The following is a 20,690-nucleotide window of genomic DNA, read 5'->3' on the forward strand; positions in this document are numbered from 1 at the left end:
ATATTAATAATTAATAATAACTGCCGCTTAAATTGTGCTTACTATTTGTCAGGCACTTTACAATTATTATCTCATTTGACTCCTCTGGGAGGTAGGTGCTATTAATATTCTCATTTTACATATGAGGAAACTTAAGCTAGTTGAATTGAATTATGGATTATTATAGTTATATATAAAATTACAGATTATTAGAGTTATATGTAGTAGTTTAGGCTCTACTTGAACATAACCTCCTGCTCTGACGGAGCTTTGCATAGTGGATGAATCTCAAGAGAAGTATTTAACTGGAGGGCCACATTGCCCCTGTTGTTCAGCCCTGTTCAACTCCTTGTGACCCCATTTGGTTTTTTTTTGTTACTCCAGCTCATTTTACAGATGAGGAAACAGGCCATCGGGGTTAAGTGACTTGTCCAGGGTCACACAGCTAGTCAGTTTCAGAGGCCATGTGAGTCTCCCTGACTTCAGACCCATGCTCCAGCCACAGTGCCACCTAGCGGCCTCGCATTGCTTATATAGGCTGCCGTTTAAATTCATTGACTGTCAGAGCTGGAAGGGACTTCAAATGACTTCTGGCTCTCTGGCATATGAATAAAAATCCTGCTTAGAACTTCAGTTCCTTGAGGGCAGGAAATGTTTCATTTTTATATGTATATGTCCTACTTAGTAAATCTTTGTTGATTGACTTCTTTATCTCCCCTCCCTCCCCCCCGCCCCCCATCAGACTGCGCTAAGGACGGTTTTTTCTCCCCTTTCTTTATGTTTAACACAGTGCCTGGTACACAGTAGTAGCTTAATAAATGCTAGCTGATTGACGACAAATGGCCATCCGGTCTTTCCTTGAAGATCTGCAGTGACGGGGAGCTCACTATCTATAGGGATGGCCCTGTGGGGCAGCTCGGAGCATTAGGAAGGTTTTTCTGGGATGGGGTCAAAAAGAGCTTCTGTTGTTAACACCACGCCTGGGACTAAGGCCGCTGGGACGGCGGCCGATCAGCCCCAGACGGAGAGAAGGGGAGGCCTCCAGGAAATCACAAGGGCAGGAGGCCAACTCGGGCCGAGCCTGCTCTGACTTCTCCCCTAAAGCCCTGCAAAGCGCCAGGGCCCGGCCGCAGCAGTGAGCCGGGAGGATGAGTTGCGGCAGCTGTTCCACAGGGGGACCGGAAATGGGGTAGGACCTCCGGAAGTAGGCGGAAGCTGCTGTGTAATCGCTCCTAGGAACCGAGGTAGCTGCGAGTCCCAAAATGCCGGATTACCTAGGTGCCGATCAGCGGAAAACCAAAGAGGAGGAGAAGGATGATAAGCCTATCCGAGGTCAGCGGAGTGGAGCAGCGCGGGCAGGGTGAAAGGAAAGCGGGGGGTGGGAGGGTTCTGTCGCCGGTCGGCCGGGGGAGGGGAAGGGACAGAAGAAGAGAGGGAGCTCGGGGCGTTTGGGGCCCAGGCCACGGCCCCCGCTGCCTCCGCTCTGCCTCCCCCCGCCTCCCTCCCTGGCCCTCCGGGAGGGGCCCTGCCCACCCCCTCTCTCAGGGAGGGGGACCTCTGAGGTCCCTTCCACCTCCGGGATCATCATTAATTCACATCTATTCAGCAGACATGGATTGAGCGACTACCAGGCGCCGAGCCCTGTTACGAAGTGGGGGGGGGGACGGAGGAGGGCAATTACCACTCTCCCTACCCTCGCTGTGGGGCGGGGGTGGGGTGGGGGTGGGGTGGGGGATGACCCGGACCCAGGAGTGTTTGACCCACAGGTGTATTGGGGCGAGGTGGGGGGGGGGTAGTGCTATGGGATAAAAATGTTATTGCTGGAGCGGGGTGTAGGGGTCAAGAGAGTTTTCTCGGAAATCTGTTCTTAGTTGAGGTCCCATCTCTTTTCATTATCACCACAATAAGTGTTCCCTAAAGCATTAAAAAAGATCATTTTTCTTGGAAGCGTTTGGAGAATTTCTAGTTTCTTTCCCATTTGCTTTGTGCTATCTTTTCTTGTCAAAATTATATGTTGTCTGGCTAGGATCCTGCAATTTAGATATGAAAGGGACCTTAAAACTCCCCTTACTACCAACCCCCTCACTCTTCCCCAAATCTAGGAATTTTACACATGAGGAAAGCAAGCTCCCAGAGGTTAAAGAACTTGCCCAGTGCCTCACACCAAATGGTAGAACTGGGGTACTTTTTTTTTCTTTTAGCAGATTATGAAGTATCATATAATCAAGAATGATTTTTGATCTCTCTTGCCTTGGGCATAATAACCAGTTGCAGTAATAGTTTCCTTATTTTGTCTTTTCCAGGTTTTTATTTTGATTAAAATGTTTCTGCTGCACTTATACCTCATAGTCAAACTGTGTTTCTCATATGTGTTCCTATCTTCCACCTGGCCTTATCTCTCATACCTTTAAATACCTAAAAGTCCTAACACCCTTTAAAAGAAGGAGTGCTTCTTTCAGCCCCTATTTAGGTTTTTCCTGCTTTCTCTTCTTGGAAGCATCTTCTGAATCTGAGACCCCAAGGAGTTTTCAGGATACCTATTGGAAAACTTTGTCATAGAGACTTGTGTCCCGGAATTGATCAGCCAACTTGCAATTTTTTACTCTTTGGGTTCAGTACCTTAACGATAACTATAATCATTGTTTTATGTATGTGGATGATATTTAAAGTGAAAAATTATCCTTAGATCTATTGTATCTAGTTATTTCATGAAATTTCCAGTAAAATTCCAAGGATTTTCTTGAGGTGTCTGTTAAAAAATAAAAAGTCATAACTATTGTTTTTTTGATCTTAAAGCTAACGTATTGTCTCTGTCCTTTCAGCACTGGATGAGGGTGATATTGCCTTGTTGAAAACTTATGTAAGTTATTTGTATTACTGCAAAATGTGGGAATATTGAATGTAACCCAGAATTGTAATATGATAATGTTCCTCAGTAAGCAAAATTAGCATGTGTATAATAGGGAAAGGAAATTAACTTTTCAGTTTTGTGTTTGAAAGTATTAATGATTTTTTGATATTTTCTCTGAGAATGAATGAAAGTAAACTTATAGGTACCTCAGGGCAAGTCTTGAAAATAATTTCATTGAATGTATTCTTTGTCTATTATATCCAAGGCTGTGCTATTTTTAAAAGAAAAATTGAAAAATGTCAAGTCAAATCTTAACCATTTTAATAGATTAAGCTTATCAGAATAATAGATTTTTTCCTAGAAGAACAGATTTCTTGTCCCATTTGCATTCTGGCCAAACATTTCTTACCATTACTTACTTCACTAAATTAACGATGAGGAAAAGGTTTCCAGATGCTGTCCTGGAGACTTTCGTGTTGGACAAACTCTTAAAAGGTGGTTGTTGGTATCTTTTGTCATCATCTCCCTTCCACATGTATTTTTCTCCCTCTCAGTGAGTCATCCTTTGTAACAAAGAATAAAAAAAGAGATGGGCTCTTTAATAAAGGGTATGATTACTGAATTCTCACTCCAAAATAATCTTGGAGAAGTGGCATGATCTTTATCGAAAGGAAGATACAATATTTACCAGGAGAAATTGTATTCAAGTTGATGTAACATCAGTTTCCAAAAAGTCTTTGCCAGAATTCTGCATCAAACATTTGAGGCACAATGTTATCAGGGAGATTAAAAAGGCTTTAAGATAGTAAACAAAATCTAGGGAATTAATATTTATTTATACATAGAAAATTATAGAGTTGATCTTCTAGGCATCAATTCCAAGATTAGTTTTAATTAGTACCTTTGTAAATTAACTAGATCTCACTAAAGTCATACTCTCATGCTTGTTGTAAAATAACATTGGTTCTTTGAAACCTATGCCAGCAGAATGCAAGCTTTGTCAGGGCTTATCAAGCTAGAAAGGTTGTTTGTATAGGCTCAGTGATGGCTCATAGGTGTAATTTTGATTTTGTAGATCTCTTAAAGGGGTCTTAGGGATTCCTATCGGTCTTCAGTTCATACTTTGATAACCATTTGACTAGATGAGCCATGTATATATGATGTGGCAATTTTTATATTCTTATATGAAAACTAAAAATGTTGTTGATTTCCGTGTTGGAACTAATCTTTAACTTAATCCTTAACCGTAGTTAATCTCATTGCCTGAGAATACATTATTTAATATGGGAATTAACCATGCCTTTGGGTTGCCATACCATTTGCCCTTTAGGCCTTCCTGGAAGTGTGGGGGTTTGGGAAAGAAGAGGATATGAATATTGCATAGATTTATGAGTTGGATGCCAATCATATCACAACAGTAAAATATTGAGATTTTGTAAGTAGCTCAGAATAAGAAATTATTGTCTTTCTGTATAAATTATTACACAGATTACTTCCTACTATATATAATTAAAGCTATGTATTTCTGCATTTAATGGAATTTGAAATAATTTACATAGCAGATGTTGATTTCTACATTAATAATATAGAGATGAGTGAAAAATATAACCTTTTACCATATGTTGTGAATCTTTGCCTAGTTTGCATTTGTTGAGGTGTTTAGGGCTTTTGATGATGCCAGGCATAGCTTTTGCTTATAACCTTGAGTCATAGAGGATTTGACTGTGTTTGTAGTTGGAGGGAATAGTGTGAAAATGGCATAGATATTATATTGTCTTTCTTATAACCTTGGAGGCAGTAAGAAATAATACAATCATAGACCTGCTCTGCCCTAAATTGGGTTTTTAGCTATAGTTTATAAGTTATAGTTGTTTGGACTAATTAGAATTACTTTTCTCTTCCAGGGACAGAGCACTTACTCTAGACAGATCAAACAGGTGGAAGATGATATCCAGCAACTTCTTAAGAAAATCAATGAGCTCACTGGTACGTTTTTTCCCTTTCTTCAGAAATGATGTGTGAGTAATAATTTGAACTCAGGATTTGCTTTCATTAAATGTGTATTTTTTGGATTCTTGGGGTTTTTTTTTGAACAAATTGAGTTTCATTTTATTTAAGTAGCAGTCTATTTCTGTGTCTTATATAACTATTTACAATGCTTATGTATTTATGATACAGCTACTTTCCTTAAGATAGGCATTTTCTAGACCAAAACCTAGTTTGGTAGACTTCATTAGATGAATCCTGGTTTTATTATAATAAATAGATTATTGGAAATATTTTTATTTCATGGAATTTATCTTATTGTGAAATTGTTTTAAGTTATTTGAAATGTAATAAATATTGCAATTGCAAATTTTAAATTTGACTCTTAAAATATGGATTGATACTTGTTTCAGAGCAGGTTTATATAACACTTTTTAATGACTTTAATATTTGGTTTTTAGGCATTAAAGAGTCAGACACTGGTCTGGCTCCCCCAGCTCTTTGGGATTTGGCTGCAGATAAACAGACCCTTCAGAGTGAACAGCCACTACAGGTTGCAAGGTATTGATGGCACTCTTGATGTGTTTCTGACTAATTTTGTCTGAAGATAAATCTATTAGACTTCACAAAGTCTCTGACACATAACATTAGTGTCTATTAAGAGTTTCTCATTCTAATTCTTGATTAAGATTTCTACAAAATTCTTTGGAATTGACCCTTGGGAATTGTTGAACAAAGGAATTGTTTTCTGTGTGAGTTAGCAGTCTTTAGAAACTTTATACAGTGAAACTTTAGTAAAATAGAAGAGAAAAATTATTTTTCTGATTTGTTAGTCAAGAGAACTAGTTAAAGTGGTTGTTTTTTTCTATACGATGTCTTTTGTTTTTTAAAGTTTGTGTTTATTTTTGCCATCTTCTCTGGGTATAAGGAATCATGGGAATATAGCATATACTTTATTCATTATTGTAAATATGTACATATAATCATTTCTTCTGTTACAAAGAGCAGCAGTGTGACATGAGGAGAGGCATTGTCAGCCTCGTGTAGAGAGGAGTGTAGGCCTTGGAGAGAGGCACACCTGGATTTCAGTTCCACCTCTGATACTGTCTGTATGATAGTGGACACATCACTTAGCCTCTCTGATATTAACTTCATCTGTAAATTGAGATAATAGTAACTGGAACACCTACTTCCAGAGTTGCTGCAAGGCCCAAGTAACATACAATACATAAAGCACCTTGAGATATTTCAGGCTGTTAGAACTGGGGCCAATAGGATATGCAACCTTGTGTTTCACATTGTTTGTAATGAGGTATCTTGAGAAAATGATTCCTTTGATCTTATTTGCTTTATTTAACTCTATAATTTTAGTTTTCAGTAACTTTACCTTGAGCAGTAGTTGCACCTTCAGGTCTCAATTTACTCTTGTATGGTATGTCCACAGTAAAGAATTGAGTATCCTTGTTATAGTATGGTATCCTTTCCTCACTCCTAATCATAAGTATTTCTGTGCTAGGTGTACAAAGATAATCAATGCCGATTCAGAGGACCCAAAATACATTATCAATGTGAAGCAGTTTGCCAAGTTTGTGGTGGATCTCAGTGATCAGGTAGCACCTACTGACATTGAAGAAGGAATGAGAGTTGGGTAAGATGTCTGTGTGCTGTCCTCTTCTTTTACTGCAGATACTGTGACACAGTGCATACTTTATTTGGAATGAATTTATTCAAGGCCACTGTACACCAAGTATTATTATCAGTGAAGTACTGCAGTTGGCTCTCCCCCTTCCCTTGCTGCTTCTGCTTCTTCACCACAAATGCCTTAAACCCCTACAGTCTGCTGTAGGTCCCCACCTTTCTGCTGAGACTGTTCTAAGGTCACTAGTGACCTTTTCTTTAAATAATTTGTGTTATTGTTTTTTACGTTGCAAACATTTACAGATCACCTCTACTTCATGAGAGGTCTCTCATGACAAATGATTAAGCAAAACTAATCATACAGTGACCATATCTGAAAGTGCACATGGCATTCCAGGTCTGTGGAAACACCTCTCCAACTGTATTTAAAAAAATATATATATTTTCTTTCCTTCCCATTCCTCACTCGATTGGGAAGATAAAAGAAAAACAGATTTCTTGTAACATAAGTTACAAACAAAACAAATTTCTGATGATTGTGTAGAGAAATACATATATACATATACATGTGTGTGTTTATATTCTGCACCCTAATCCCATTACCTCTCTGTAGTAGATTACATGTTTCATCATTGAACAATTTATACTATAACATTAGTATTATAAAAGTGAACAATTTTGAGAACTTTTATAAACTGCTGAAGAATGAAATGATCATAACCAGGAGAACAATTTATATAGTAACACCAATACTGTAAAAACAAACTACTTTGAAAGCTTTGACAACTGTGATCAGCACAATGACTTCATTACTCCAGTGGAGCAGTGCCTTTTAATTGCCAAATCAAATGACATTTTCTCAGTGCTTATCTTCTTTGATCTTGTAGCATTTGACACCCTTAACTAGCCCCTTGACTTTAAAAAGTTTACTCTCTCCTGGTTCTTCTTCCATTCTGATCTATTTTCTTTGGTGGTTTGTAGGTTTTTTGCCCTCTCATCGGGTAGTGTCTAAAGACTCCACATCTCTTTTCTCTATACCTACTCACTCTTACAAAGGTGGCTTCTGAATCGGCACATCCAACTCTAATATTTCCTTTGAGTGCTACATCTTTAGCTGTTGGACATTTTGCGTACATGTCTTGGTGGCATCTGAAATTTGACCTGCTTAAAACTGAACTCATGGGGCGTCTTGGTGGCTCAGTGAGTAGAGCACCAGCCCTGGAGTCAGGAGGACTTGAGTTCAAATCCAGACTCAGACACTTAACACTTACTAGCCGTGTGACCTTGGGCAAGTCACTTAACTCCAATTGCCCTGCCTTCCCCTCTCCAAAAAGCAAAACAAAAAAACCCCAAACAAATTGAACTTATCTCCCAGCTTTTCTTCCCTACTTTGCTATTTTCTATTGCTGATACTCCCATCACCCAGACTCAAAACATCAGAATAAGATTTGATTCTTTCTTATTCTTTACACCTCCTACATCCAATCAGTTGCTAAATCTGATTCTTCCTCCACAGTGTCATTTTTCCAAGATAAACACAGGGCTAACCATATCATGTCCTTGCTGAAAAGCCTTTAATGACTATTGCCTCTATAAAATACAGATTTTTTAACCAGGCATAGAAGATCTTTATATTCTGAATCTACCCTACCTTCCTAGCCATATTGTATACTACTCTCCTTCATGTACCTTTGTCCAGCCAAACTGGAAATTTTCCTCAGTTTTGTTCTGTACATTCTATTTTCATATTGTATTTGTGTGCACTATATCCCATGCCAACAATAAACACACTTGTTTCTGCTTCTTGAAATCCTTCTCTTCTTTCAAATTCTGGCTCAGGTCCTGTATCTTCCAAGACCCTTCCTTTATCCTCCTTATGAGACAGCTAGTTGGTGCAAGGGATTGAGCTCTGGCCCTCGAGTCACAGACACGAGCTCAAACTTGGACCTAGACACTAGCTGTGTAACCCTGAGCACATCATTTGACTTCTGTTTGCCTCAGTTTCTTCAGTTGTAAAATGGGGATCATATAATAGCACCCATTTCCCAAAGTTGTCGTGAGGATCAAATGAGATATTTGAAAACTGCTTAGCACAGTGCCTGGCATATAGTAGGCATTTACTTAATATTTCCCTTCCCCTCAAATGATTTCCTTCCTTTCCCCCTACAGCACTTTACCTAGATCTTTCCTTTGACCTTACATTATGCTTTATGGTAGACATGCTATATTCTCCTTCCCATCACACCTTACCATTGGAATGGTAAGAAGCTCAAAGGCAGGGACTATTTTTCATCTTTGCATACCCATGTAGCATGCAGTAGGTAGTTAATATGTATTTGTTCAATTGAATCCCTATACTTGCTTGTATTCCTTTACCTTCAAGCTGATTAGTTACATCTCAGTGATGGCTCTAGATATAAAAAAAGAATCAATATAGGAACAAAGCTTAAGGATAAAGAATTTGTAATTTAGTTTACCAAGCCACTTAAATAGTGTGACCTAACTAAGATAAAAGGACTGGTGCTCATATGACATGGGATTTAGATGTGAATGAATTCCAGTCCCAGCACTGTCACTAAGTAATTGAATGATTTTATGAAGGCCATTTGATTGTTTTTTGTCTCTACTTTAATTTTCTTAAAGAGTTGTTGCAAAGATGAGATGAAATAATAGGTGATAAATCCTTATTAAAAGTTTTTAAAGTGCTATACAGAAGTAAAATATATTAAGAAATATCAGCTTATTTTTGTCTTTATGGATTACTCATTAGGAAAACTTTTGGAAAATTTCTATTCCAATATAAAATTTCAGTCATAATTACTTATAACAAATGTAGTATGTAAGGTCAGGATTGTGATTGTCACAATAAGTAGTCAAAAGGAGATTTGATTGACTTGCTTAAGGCCATAGAACTGTTAAACAAATATTGACTTAAACTTCTTTTCTTCATATGTGTTTAGTCTACCAAACCATGTTATAGCTCAGTATGAGCATGTTGGCTTCTTTTTCTGACCTTTCTCTCTGTCTCAACTAGAGGATGTCTTAATGAGGCTCTTTGTTTTTCCCCCTCAGTGTGGACAGAAATAAGTATCAAATTCATATTCCCCTGCCTCCCAAGATTGACCCAACAGTTACCATGATGCAGGTAAGTTACTATGGGGTAGAAAAGAAAGAGACTAATTTTCTTTGAAGTATAATTTTATCCATCATGAAAAACTTTGAAATTTGTGACTGGCAGACTGTTCATATATATATGTATACATTAATGTATTAAAACATGTAAAAATATATTAAAAGCTTTTTTTTTAAATGGGTTAGTAGTCTTACAAAGTGTCCAAAAGAAGGGTGCATTGTAAGGTATTGATCAGTTTATGTGTTTTCCTACTCCTAACAACACTATAAAGTTTAGATTGTTTAGGAGTTCCAAGGCAGTGGACTACACCTTTCATTTTTTTTTTTGGAGAGCAGTTGGGGTTAAGTGACTTGCCCAAAGTCACACGGCTAGTAATTGTGTCAAGTGTATGAGGCTGGATTTGAACTCAGGTCCTCCTGTCTCCAGGGCTGCCCCTAACACCTTTCATTTTTTATTAAAGTCCTTATTTGCTTAAAGTTTTGCTTTTGGGTTATGGGTCTATGTTTTTAGATAGGGCACAGAACTGAAATTTTAAAGTATATTGTGTATCTTTCCCTTTAGGTGGAAGAAAAACCTGATGTCACATACAGTGATGTTGGTGGTTGCAAAGAACAGATTGAGAAGCTAAGAGAAGTTGTTGAAACCCCACTGCTTCATGTAAGTTGTATTTCTGTTCAGCTTTAAATTGCTTTATATGAAGTGATGATTGAACATAGGTGTTTTTTTTATGTGTGTGTGTATATATATATATATATAATTTTTTTTTTTAAAGCAATTGGGGTTAAGTAACTTGCTCAAGGTTACATGGCCAGGTGTTTCTGGGTGGGTGCTAAGTGTCTGAGCCCGGATTCGATTCCAGGTCATCCCGACTCTGGGGCTCACTGTGCTAACTGGCCACCCCCTAACATAGGTGTTTTTTGATTTCTTTCTTCATAGTGTAAACAATTAAAAAAAACAGATATCCTTTGGAAGTAGGGAAGAGAAGAAGGTTGATAAGGTCCAGATGAAAGCAAGGAGGAGGTTTAAAGATTTTGAGAATTTGAGGCATATGAAGAAAAATGAAAGGAATTGTTTGTTTGAAGGTGAAAAACTAAGATGTTACTTAACCTTTTGATGTATTGAAAGATTATTATGGAGCAAGACCAGTATCTGGTCTCAACATAGAAATAGGAAATGGGTCTAAATTAAGATGGAAAGTTAGATGTAGTAAAATAATTACAAACTTGAGAATTGGACATCATATGAAGCTGGGCTATTTTAATGGTAAATACTTAAAATAGAGAAAAGGTACTAACTTTTCTGTTAAAATATAAGTTTTTAAACTACTTTCACCATGACCTTGTGAACAGTGAGAACAACTTTGTGATGTTATATAGATTACATAATAATATGTGATAATTCTTTGTATCTGAGGCCAGAGAGTAGATACAATTTCTCATTTAGATAAAAAGTATGTAAGAGTTAGTTTTTAAAATTTTGTTTTCAAATAAGCATAAACAAAATTCTCCCTTATGCATTAATATAAAATTTTTGTCTTTGCAGCCGGAGAGGTTTGTTAACCTTGGAATTGAACCCCCCAAAGGTGTGCTTCTTTTTGGTCCCCCAGGAACGGGAAAGACTCTTTGTGCTCGTGCTGTTGCTAACAGGACAGATGCCTGCTTCATCCGAGTTATTGGATCTGAACTTGTGCAGAAATATGTTGGAGAGGTAAAGTTAATTTATTACAAATAAGGCAACATCAGATCTGGCAGGAGATTGATAATACGGAGTATAAAAAAAGGAAAAACTATTTCCCTGGATCACTTCTGTGAACCTGGGACAAGACAATTATTCAGTGATTAATAATCGCATTGTGTAGTTGAGTAGCTCAGAAACTACACTGCTTCAATTAACGGTACTTTCCAGTAATTTTGGAGCAGCACATGCTCCCTTGGAACCAGTTGAAGGATTCTGCGTTCTGTGATCCTGGTATTTAGAGCAAACATACCAGAAATGCAGTATAAGTACAAGGGAAAAGGGGCTAAGTAATATCTCACTCTAGGCAATCACTATTTATATACACTGTTAACACTTCTGCCATATGTAATAGCCTGGCTTCTTTGTTCTTTAGCATTGGTTGTTTGAGTGGTCTGTGTGGCAATGATGAATCTGTGAATTCTGAAACTTGTATGTTAGGTGGGGTTTGAGAATAATGCAAAGGGAAACAGCTTGTATCACTGATCACTATAGGTAAAATTATATAACAGTGAATGCCAGGCAGGAATTTAGTTTATTGGAATTATTTATAAAATATCATATATCACAAGCAGACTTTTGGCCAGGGTTTGGGTTTTTTAGGGACATTAATCTGACCTGTTTCAGACTTAGAGGTATTGCCTGCCTTTAATGAGTGACATGATTATGAAGATAGTATTGTTTTGTGAATGAGTAGATGAATCCTGGAAAGAGTGTTATAGCCTTAAAGAAGCTGAATGCTGCAGTTGCTGAGTTTTAATAGATTTTTTTTGTGTAGCATTGCAAAAATAGAAGCATTGTTCTTGTTGGGTTATGCTTAAGGTTTTATTAAGCTGACTCTGAATTATGTGTCTCAAATCATCTTTTTTTCACTAGGGGGCTCGAATGGTCCGTGAGCTCTTTGAAATGGCCAGAACCAAAAAGGCCTGCCTTATATTCTTTGATGAAATTGATGCTATTGGAGGTATGAATAACATTTAAGAAAGCTACTTTGGGGTCAGAATTTGTAAGTTACATGGTAAAAATATAGAAATCTTTATAGTATATTAGCTGTGCTATATACTGATTTGTTTATCAGCTCTAATATGCTTGAGATTCATACCTCTGTCAAAACTAATATTTTAAGAGAATTATATAAGCAAAAATAGAATACACTGTATTTAGATAAGCTTCTTGAAATAGCAAATAGAAGGACCTTTTTCTTTCAGCTATATGAGGCCCTTTAATACTTGCATGAGTAAACTATGCACTGCACCATTCCAGTGTTGTTTAATGGTGAGAGTGACTTAAATTAACAGTGGGACCTCTCTGTAATGCTAGTGTTGTGCAGTTTTACTAATATCCACCTGACAATTTACGTTTGACTTTTTTATATATAGTTACATTTCTGGGGACGTGATTTAACTCTAGTATATATAGCTATGCTCATGTGATTTGAGCTACTTTTTCACTTAATAATTTTAAAAAGCTACACCATTACTCTATTCCTTGTAGAATTTAGTATAGTAGGTATAGAAGTTAGAAAGCTTTAGAGAACTATTTATTGTGATGGGGAAGGGCCACATCTGACTTAAGCTGGGAAATGTCCAGATTTATGCAGTTCTGAGTTGTGTCATAACAGTGTTCTGTTGTATTAGAAATTTTCAAAGATCCTAAGATCATAGATTTAGAGCTAGAAGGGACCTGGAAGACCATTTAGCTTGACCCCCTTATTTATACCAGCAGCAGTAAAGGAAGAGTTAGAGCACTCCACTGTACTGTGCTGGAGATGTTCATTCATTTAGCAAAATAATACAGGATTTCCATGCTATAATATTATCTATATATAAATATATATATATATATATTCAGATGTCCCACAATAAAAGTAATTTTTTAATGGAAATTTTATCAGGCCATTTCAGATGTAACTATTTATAGGAACTTTATGTTGAAACTGGCTGTGTTCTTTAGTGAGGGGAAAAGGGGGAAGAAATTGGCCTATTATTCCTTTAAATAAGGTATTGCTGTATTTGAATATTAAGCATAATGTGCCATGTTGACTTTTGAGTGATTTCTTTAGAATTTGTGAAGTCTCAGTCCTGTTTTTGAGAAGAAGAAAAGAATAATGGAGCTAAAATAAGGAATAGGCTAAATTTATTTACGAGCTTTGGAATATATTTACTATAAATGATACATACTTTGCAAGATTTTTAGTTGATAAATTGCTATTTTTCTTACATGCCTTTTCCCAGCATGATGAATATAGAAAGTAAACATGATAAATTTTTAGAATAGTATCTACCTTTTATGAAATACTGTTAATTGCAATAATGCAGCCTAATAGTTTTCACCTTTTTTAGGTGCTCGTTTTGATGATGGAGCTGGGGGTGACAATGAAGTGCAACGGACCATGTTGGAACTTATCAATCAGCTGGATGGATTTGATCCTCGAGGTAATATTAAAGTACTAATGGCCACCAACAGACCTGATACTTTGGACCCAGCATTGATGAGGCCTGGAAGACTGGATAGAAAGATTGAATTTAGCTTACCCGATCTGGAGGTAAGAGATTTATTTTTACTTTAGAAGTACTCCCCCCCCTCACTCCCCAAACATTTCTGTGATTTTAGCAATATTTATTTCTCTGTTTTTAGGGTCGGACACATATTTTTAAGATTCATGCTCGTTCAATGAGTGTTGAAAGAGATATAAGATTTGAGTTGTTAGCCCGGCTGTGTCCCAATAGCACTGGTGAGTGAATAGTCTTACTCTATTTGCTTGTTTATTCTGTCCACTTTGCATTTATTCAGTATCTGAATAAAGTTGCTTTTATATTTGAAAGGTGCTGAAATCAGAAGTGTTTGCACTGAAGCGGGGATGTTTGCAATCAGAGCACGACGAAAAATTGCCACTGAGAAGGATTTCTTGGAAGCTGTGAATAAGGTCATCAAATCATACGCCAAATTCAGTGCTACTCCCCGTTACATGACATACAACTAATCATTGGAAATTTCCAAAACATATTGCTTCTTCTCAGTTGGAATAACTTGTTCTTTTAAAGAAAAATCGCAGTTACATAGACCATCGTAATTAGTACTTAATATACAAATAAACTTTTTCCAAAGTTTTTTTCTTTTGTTTTTGATTTTATTAGACTGGCTCTTTGTGTAGGAAAATAAAAGGGGAAACAGTTTACAGAGAGATTTGTTAAAAGATTTTCTGTTTTGATACCACAACCATTTTAGGTCTAGGATATAAAAATAGAAACCACTGTGCATTTGGTAGCATGTCAAGGTTTTTCTCTCTCTGAACATACTTTTTTTTCTTTTAACATGAAGGGGGAGTACTTAATATTAAGTGGTTTTCTTTGTCATTTTGACTATGTTCAAAGAACTACAATTTGTATTGATAGGCCATGGAATGACTAGAGTGACAAGGTAGAACAAGAAAAATGAAATACATTCTGGCATAAGATCCCTAACAGTATCACTCACCTTGGGGTAATCCACAGTTGGCTATAGAAATAAGCTGGCAAGGGATGTGGGTTGATGGAGTCTCTGAGTGCCAGACCCGGCAACTACGCTGGCCAGAGAGATTGTTGCTCAGAGCTGTAGTTCTCCCCAGGGCTAACTGTACTGTGGTTAATCAAGTGTCTTCCCCCACCCCCAAACCATCCTGCTGCTCTGGTTCCTGGATGGAGGCTTTAGAGCTAGATTTCAGTTCCATATAAGGAAAAATTTCCTGTCAAATTAAAACTTTCCTAAAGTCTTTGGGAAGAGGGAATGATCACTTGATCACAAGAGGGATGATCACTTGTTGGGGATGTAGAAGGAATTACTGTTAAGATCTAGTTGGATTTTATGGCCCTTGCAGCTCTTATGGTCTGTGATGCTATGATTTAACAATTAAAATTCATTTTAGAGAGCTTGCTGGCACTTCAAATAAACTCCTGAAAGCTTTTAATTAGATACTTTAAGGTAATTTTTGCAACTAGCTTATTCAGCAACAAAAAAAAGATGGACAAGTCTTTTAATTGTATGTTACTTAGGACCTGAGTTTGAAGTTCAGATCTGTTTAAACTTGGTCAAGTTTCTTAGCCTTTTTTGGTCCTTAGTTTTTTCTCTTGAGAAATGGGGTGGAGGGGTGGTGGGGGGGTTTCAAAGAGGTTCCTTTCAGCTCCAAATCTGTGAGCCTATAAACTATGGAGGGGGAAAAACCACCACCAACACAGATAGCCAGTAGTCCAATCTATTTTAAATTCACAAGGAAAAAAATAGTAAAAAAGGAGATTACTTCATACATAGTTTTAAAAATTCAAAAGGTATCAAATACTGACATTTGAAGCTCAACCATAGTTTTCATTCTTGATATTTCACACAGAAAATGGATCAGACAGGTCCTGCTTTTCTTTTTCCTACTTCTAGTTGTTCCTCCTACCCTATACCTTTCTTGAACTGTAAAACAAAGTAAACCAATATCAGATTAAACTGAAAATAAAATCACAGATGACTGAATTAGTGTATGGGATAAACCTTGTAGTGTTCTGATTTAAGCAAGTCTAATTGTAATTAGGGCATGTTCTCAACAATCTTTTCACTTTCACATATGACTATATGATGTTAGATTCTAGTAATAAATGCAAAAGTCGGCTTTAAGCTCCAGTCTGGAGATACTATAAAGGAAGCTTTTGCTTGTAATGGAAAGAAAGTTGAAATAGGGTCTGAAGAATTTTTGTCTTCAGTTACAAAGTAGAAATTCAGCCTCTCATATCAAGGAGGCAACTGATTATTTTAAGATAAGTTGGTTGTTGGGGCGGCCAGGTAGCACAGCGAGTAAGAGCACCTACTCCAGTGTCAGAACGACCTGGAGATTGAATCCCGGGCTCAGACACTTAGCACCCACCCAGAAACACCTGGCCGTGTAACCTTGAGCAAGTTACTTAACCCCAAGTGCTTAGGGGCAGCCAGGTGGCTCAGCGAGTAAGAGCACCGGCTCCAGTGTTGGGATGACCTGGATCAAATCCGGCCTCAGATACTCAGCACCACACCCAGAAATAACTGGCCTTGTAACCTTGAGCAAGTTACTTAACCCTGATTGCTTTAAAAAAAAAAAGATGTTGGTTGTTTATACCAAATAATAGTTAACAGCTTAACAAGTAATATTTTGTATTTATTGTATCATTGCTTTTGTGACATGCAGCTAGCCATTGCTAAGATTTAATTAAAGCTGAATCTTTGGTCAGATAGGTTACACTTGATTAAAAGAAAAACAACTCTTGTGTGGGAATATGTGATCTGTTTTCTGGGACTGTTTCTAAGAACATATTACAATGAAAAATGGGAAGTGCCTGTAAATATACAAGAAGAAGCAGTTTGGAAAAAGATCAACATAGGTGAATATCTTAGAATAGTACAGGTGTATCCCACTGAAAAAATATGTATGAAAACCAACATTTCAAAGTCCATGACATCAGTGAATGTTAATTCAAAATACAATATTACATTTTGCTTCAAAAGAAGAGTCACTATAGATTCTTTTAAATACTACATTTTCTATAATACCTTTTAAAATGTGATGGGTGTATAAAAACTTGTTTTATATACTGTTTTCAAAATGTTTCTTATATAAAGTATAAGGTACATTGGAAGTTACGAGCCATTCTTATTCCCCTGTGGTTTTATGAGTACAGATTATACCAAATCATTTGGATAATCAACGTAGACCCTGCTTTGAGAAATGATTGAGCAGGTAGGCTACTTGAAATATTGCTGGTTTCGGAATGTTTTAGCAATTTTTTATTGTTTTGACTTGAAGTATTTCAAAACAGTATTACAGTTGTATTTTAATTTGCTGTGTTTTAAATAGCTTGTAGTACTTTCATGTCTTCAGCTCTTGCTTACATGAGCAGGAATCTAGACACACCAAGTCAACTATTCCTCCTAAGTATATTGTTGAAAGTATACAGGTATTAAAAAGGCCTAGAGCATTTTTGTTTTGGTTATAGCAGACATAGTCAAATGTCGTGCAATCTTGTGTGATTTCAAAACTGAAACTGCATTATTACCTTTAAAGGGGCAGACACACACACACACACACAGTCTCACCCCTTACTTGGGCAGACATTTTATCCCATCCCCACATAGGGGCACACAGAAGTAGACACAACCCCCCCCCCCCCCACCCCCCCACCAAGTATCACCCACCCCCCCCCCCCCCCCCCCCCCCCCCCCCCCGGCCCAACGCATATCGCCCCCCCCTTCCCCACGACACACAGAGACACAAATCCCTCCCAACCCCCCATCGCTGGGGCCAAATTTAATTTATTGCCTCCTTTCAGTCTTCCTATCCATTGTTAGGTTCACATACCTGGGAAGACAATATACTCCCCACGCCAAATATGTCAGTTATCACCTATAGAAATAGACACTTTTCTTCATTTCTATAGAGGCAGCTATACACATAATGAGGTACACAGGATATGGTATTTAGAATAAAGTCTGCAGGAATGAGTAGCGTATAGGAGGACCCAGAGAGGAACCATATCCATCCTTGTGTGCTTGAGCTCTGAGAGGCAGCCTGGATGCTATGGTGAGTATTAAACTTCTATAAAGATGTGTTCCACCAGAATTAGCTGTGTGGTGTGTTAAGTCACTTTAATAGCTGACATGGCACTTTAAGATCTGCAGAGTGCTTTGTAGATGCTATATCATTTTATCCTTACAACAACCCAGTGAAGGAAACGCTACACGTCATATATACATTTTTTTTTCAGCTGAGGAAACTGAGGTTCAAGAGATCTTAAGTGATTTGCCCATGATAACAGTATCAGAGCTGCAGTTTGAGCCCATCTAGATGATGTTTCCAAGCTGAACATTTCCATGATACTAATGCTTCAGTAAACCTCTGGGTTCAGTTTCCTCTTCTGTAAAATGGGGAAAATATATTATCTACCTCGAGTTAGAAGGAAAAGCACTTTGTAAATTGTAAGCACAATATAAATGTGAATTGCTAATTATTGGTGGTAAGCCTCCAGCTACGTGCGAGACTGTAGAGGTAGTGTCTGTCTGGTACTGAGAATTACCTGGAGCCTTTGCTGAAAGTCAAACATGCTTTTGTCAATACACTGTCATCATGCCCATACTTCTGTATAGATCAGCAATTGTAACCTCACTTGGAGTAGAGCTTGGGCAGCCTGTATTGGACGACTACTTTTTTCACAGGTCTATCCTTACTGCAAGAATCCTCCAGATTGTAGCAAAAGATTGCAATGGCAGGGGAGAGGCTCCAAACCCATTAATAAATTTCTTCGAACAGAAATTGGGTAATAACATAAAAATCATCCATGACTTTCTAAATTGGAAGACAATGATATGAAGTATGGAAAGCCATAGGAGTAACAACTTAAATATCTTGGGGTATCAAAGTAATAAAGAAAATAAAGCCCCCTTTATAGTAAAATCCCTAAATCCCACTTGCTGTAAAAATAGGTAATTTTAATATATCCCATTTGCTGTAAAAATAGGTTATTTTAATATATCCCACGATCCTGCATAAACATTTTACCCAAAAGGGACCCTGATTTTTGGGTGTAACAGATTTGAAGAAACAAAAATAACTGATTTTAGTAACATTCACTCCCCTCCATACACACAGGACTTTCTCCAATAGTTTTTATATACATGTCAGAATTCTGTTAAAAACAAAGAATAGAAATAATATACAGAAATTAAAAATGCAGAAAAGTTTAAAATATTGTAAGATAGGGAATCAGATAGATAACCAATTAAATATTTAGCACCTACAATGTGCAAGGTACTGCTTTAAGACCTTTACTGGTGCTAAAGCATATGTGGTCCAAAAACCACATTATATCTCTGTTTAAAATCCTTAATTTCTGTTTAAATTACTGATGCTGAAAAAGATGACAGACCTTTTAGAAAACGGTTTCTAGAATAAAGTGAAATTCTGTAACTACATGCTCTTTCAGAAGGCAGTCTGTATCAGAATGCAGATGTATCTGATCTTGTGTATTATGGTTACTAAGGAAAGGACAATACAAAAAGACCAAGGGAAATTTGATTAAGGCAGGTGCAAGTAGCAATAGTAAAGTGACTAAAAAATATTTTGATTTGAAATAAGGAGAGAAGGTAATAAGATTTAACACAGACCAGCAATATTGTATTTCTATATAATAATCTGGAGAAGAAGGGAAGCTAGGAGCCAAAGGACAGACATCTCTTCCTCTGGCATTTCTTCTTAGGCTGGCTGAGAAAGGGAGACCCCAGGGAATTAGAAAAGGAAAACTCACTGTTGCCAGGAAGTATTCTCGCTTTGCTCTGTGGCCTTTTACCTGATTAGATGCCAACAAGCAAGCAGGTCTCATCACAGTAATAAGTGTAACAGTAAGATCTTTAGATGGCAACGTGGCCGAAGTCTCCCAGATACTAACATGCCAGAAAGGAATGTCTACTTTGAGTACAAAGATTCAGGATGAGTTGAAAGAAGTGTTTAAAATCTGAGGACAAAACCAGGGTTAAATTAAGCTGTGACTGATAACCTATAATGCTGAGAAAGGTACCAAATTGTACCTATCTACTTCACTCTTCAGTATGTATGCTTTGTTGTATAATGAAGTGTTCTATTTTTTGTTTTTAAAAAAGTACTTAAATAGAAAAGTATGCTTTTCTCTGTCCTTCAGTCATGTCTATCAGAAGACAATATGATTGGATAGAAAAACCAACCAATATACCTCCACTCACCTGGCAGGAGCTCATCCTCATTAGAAAGGAACACTGTTTATACTGTGTACAGTAGTAGATGTATATTCTATGCACAAAGCTACAGAAGAGATTGAGTAATTTTTGGGGGAAATAATTGGACAGAAAAAATACAAGTGACACATCTTGAGATGCTTCATTCACCCTCCAAATCAAGCAGTTCTCAACTAATAGAATTTAGCTACAAAAGTTAAAATCCTTAATGTCTGGTATTTCAAAACGTCTACCTAGTTTCACAAGAAGTTTTATAATGTTAGGTGTTTAATTCCTCCTCTACGTCTCCGGGTCAGCAATTGGCTCCGAGTCTTCCTCTGGAGGTGGGGCTAAGGCTTCTTGCTGTGCAAGGGCTTCTCGAACTTTAGCGCCTAAAACTGCATCATGAATGCTGTGGAATAATAGCTCCTTTACACAAGGATTCTCAAAAAATCTGTTTCGAGTGAGGTCATTCACAACTTGGGCTGTAAGAGAAGAGAAGCAAATTAATTCAATCCTTAGGTTTCATGTTTGAGCATTATTTCTAAACTTTTTTTTGTGTGTATGAAAAACAATGTGATATAGATGATGTAAAATAGAAAAGGTAATTGGTTAGTAGGCAAAACATTCTGAGTT

General features: G+C 37.2%; 2 protein-coding genes across 2 annotated transcripts in view; one reads left to right on the forward strand and one right to left on the reverse strand.

Annotated features, from left to right (window-relative positions):
• The first annotated feature begins 1,154 nt into the window (after positions 1–1,154).
• Positions 1,155–14,431, forward strand: LOC138176050 (26S proteasome regulatory subunit 7). Its single transcript, XM_069106792.1, has 12 exons — positions 1,155–1,311; positions 2,802–2,839; positions 4,735–4,816; positions 5,278–5,377; positions 6,333–6,464; positions 9,527–9,599; positions 10,149–10,244; positions 11,130–11,294; positions 12,198–12,285; positions 13,664–13,866; positions 13,959–14,055; positions 14,147–14,431. Exons 1-12 carry the CDS (start codon positions 1,242–1,244, stop codon positions 14,302–14,304), a joined length of 1,302 nt encoding a protein of 433 aa, XP_068962893.1. The 5' UTR covers positions 1,155–1,241; the 3' UTR covers positions 14,305–14,431.
• A 5,420-nt stretch (positions 14,432–19,851) lies between these two features.
• Positions 19,852–20,690, reverse strand: part of LOC138175957 (prestin-like) — a 46,738-nt gene continuing 45,899 nt past the window's right edge. Inside the window, exon 18 of the mRNA XM_069106583.1 lies at positions 19,852–20,539. Coding sequence (XP_068962684.1) covers positions 20,355–20,539 — 185 coding nt within the window. The 3' untranslated portion in view covers positions 19,852–20,354. The remainder of the gene's footprint in view (positions 20,540–20,690) is intronic.

Source organism: Petaurus breviceps, unplaced genomic scaffold (genome assembly GCF_028583685.1).
Source record: "Petaurus breviceps papuanus isolate PSGF00001 unplaced genomic scaffold, PetGlider_PUasm1.0 80, whole genome shotgun sequence".
Classification (NCBI taxonomy): Eukaryota; Metazoa; Chordata; class Mammalia; order Diprotodontia; family Petauridae; genus Petaurus; species Petaurus breviceps.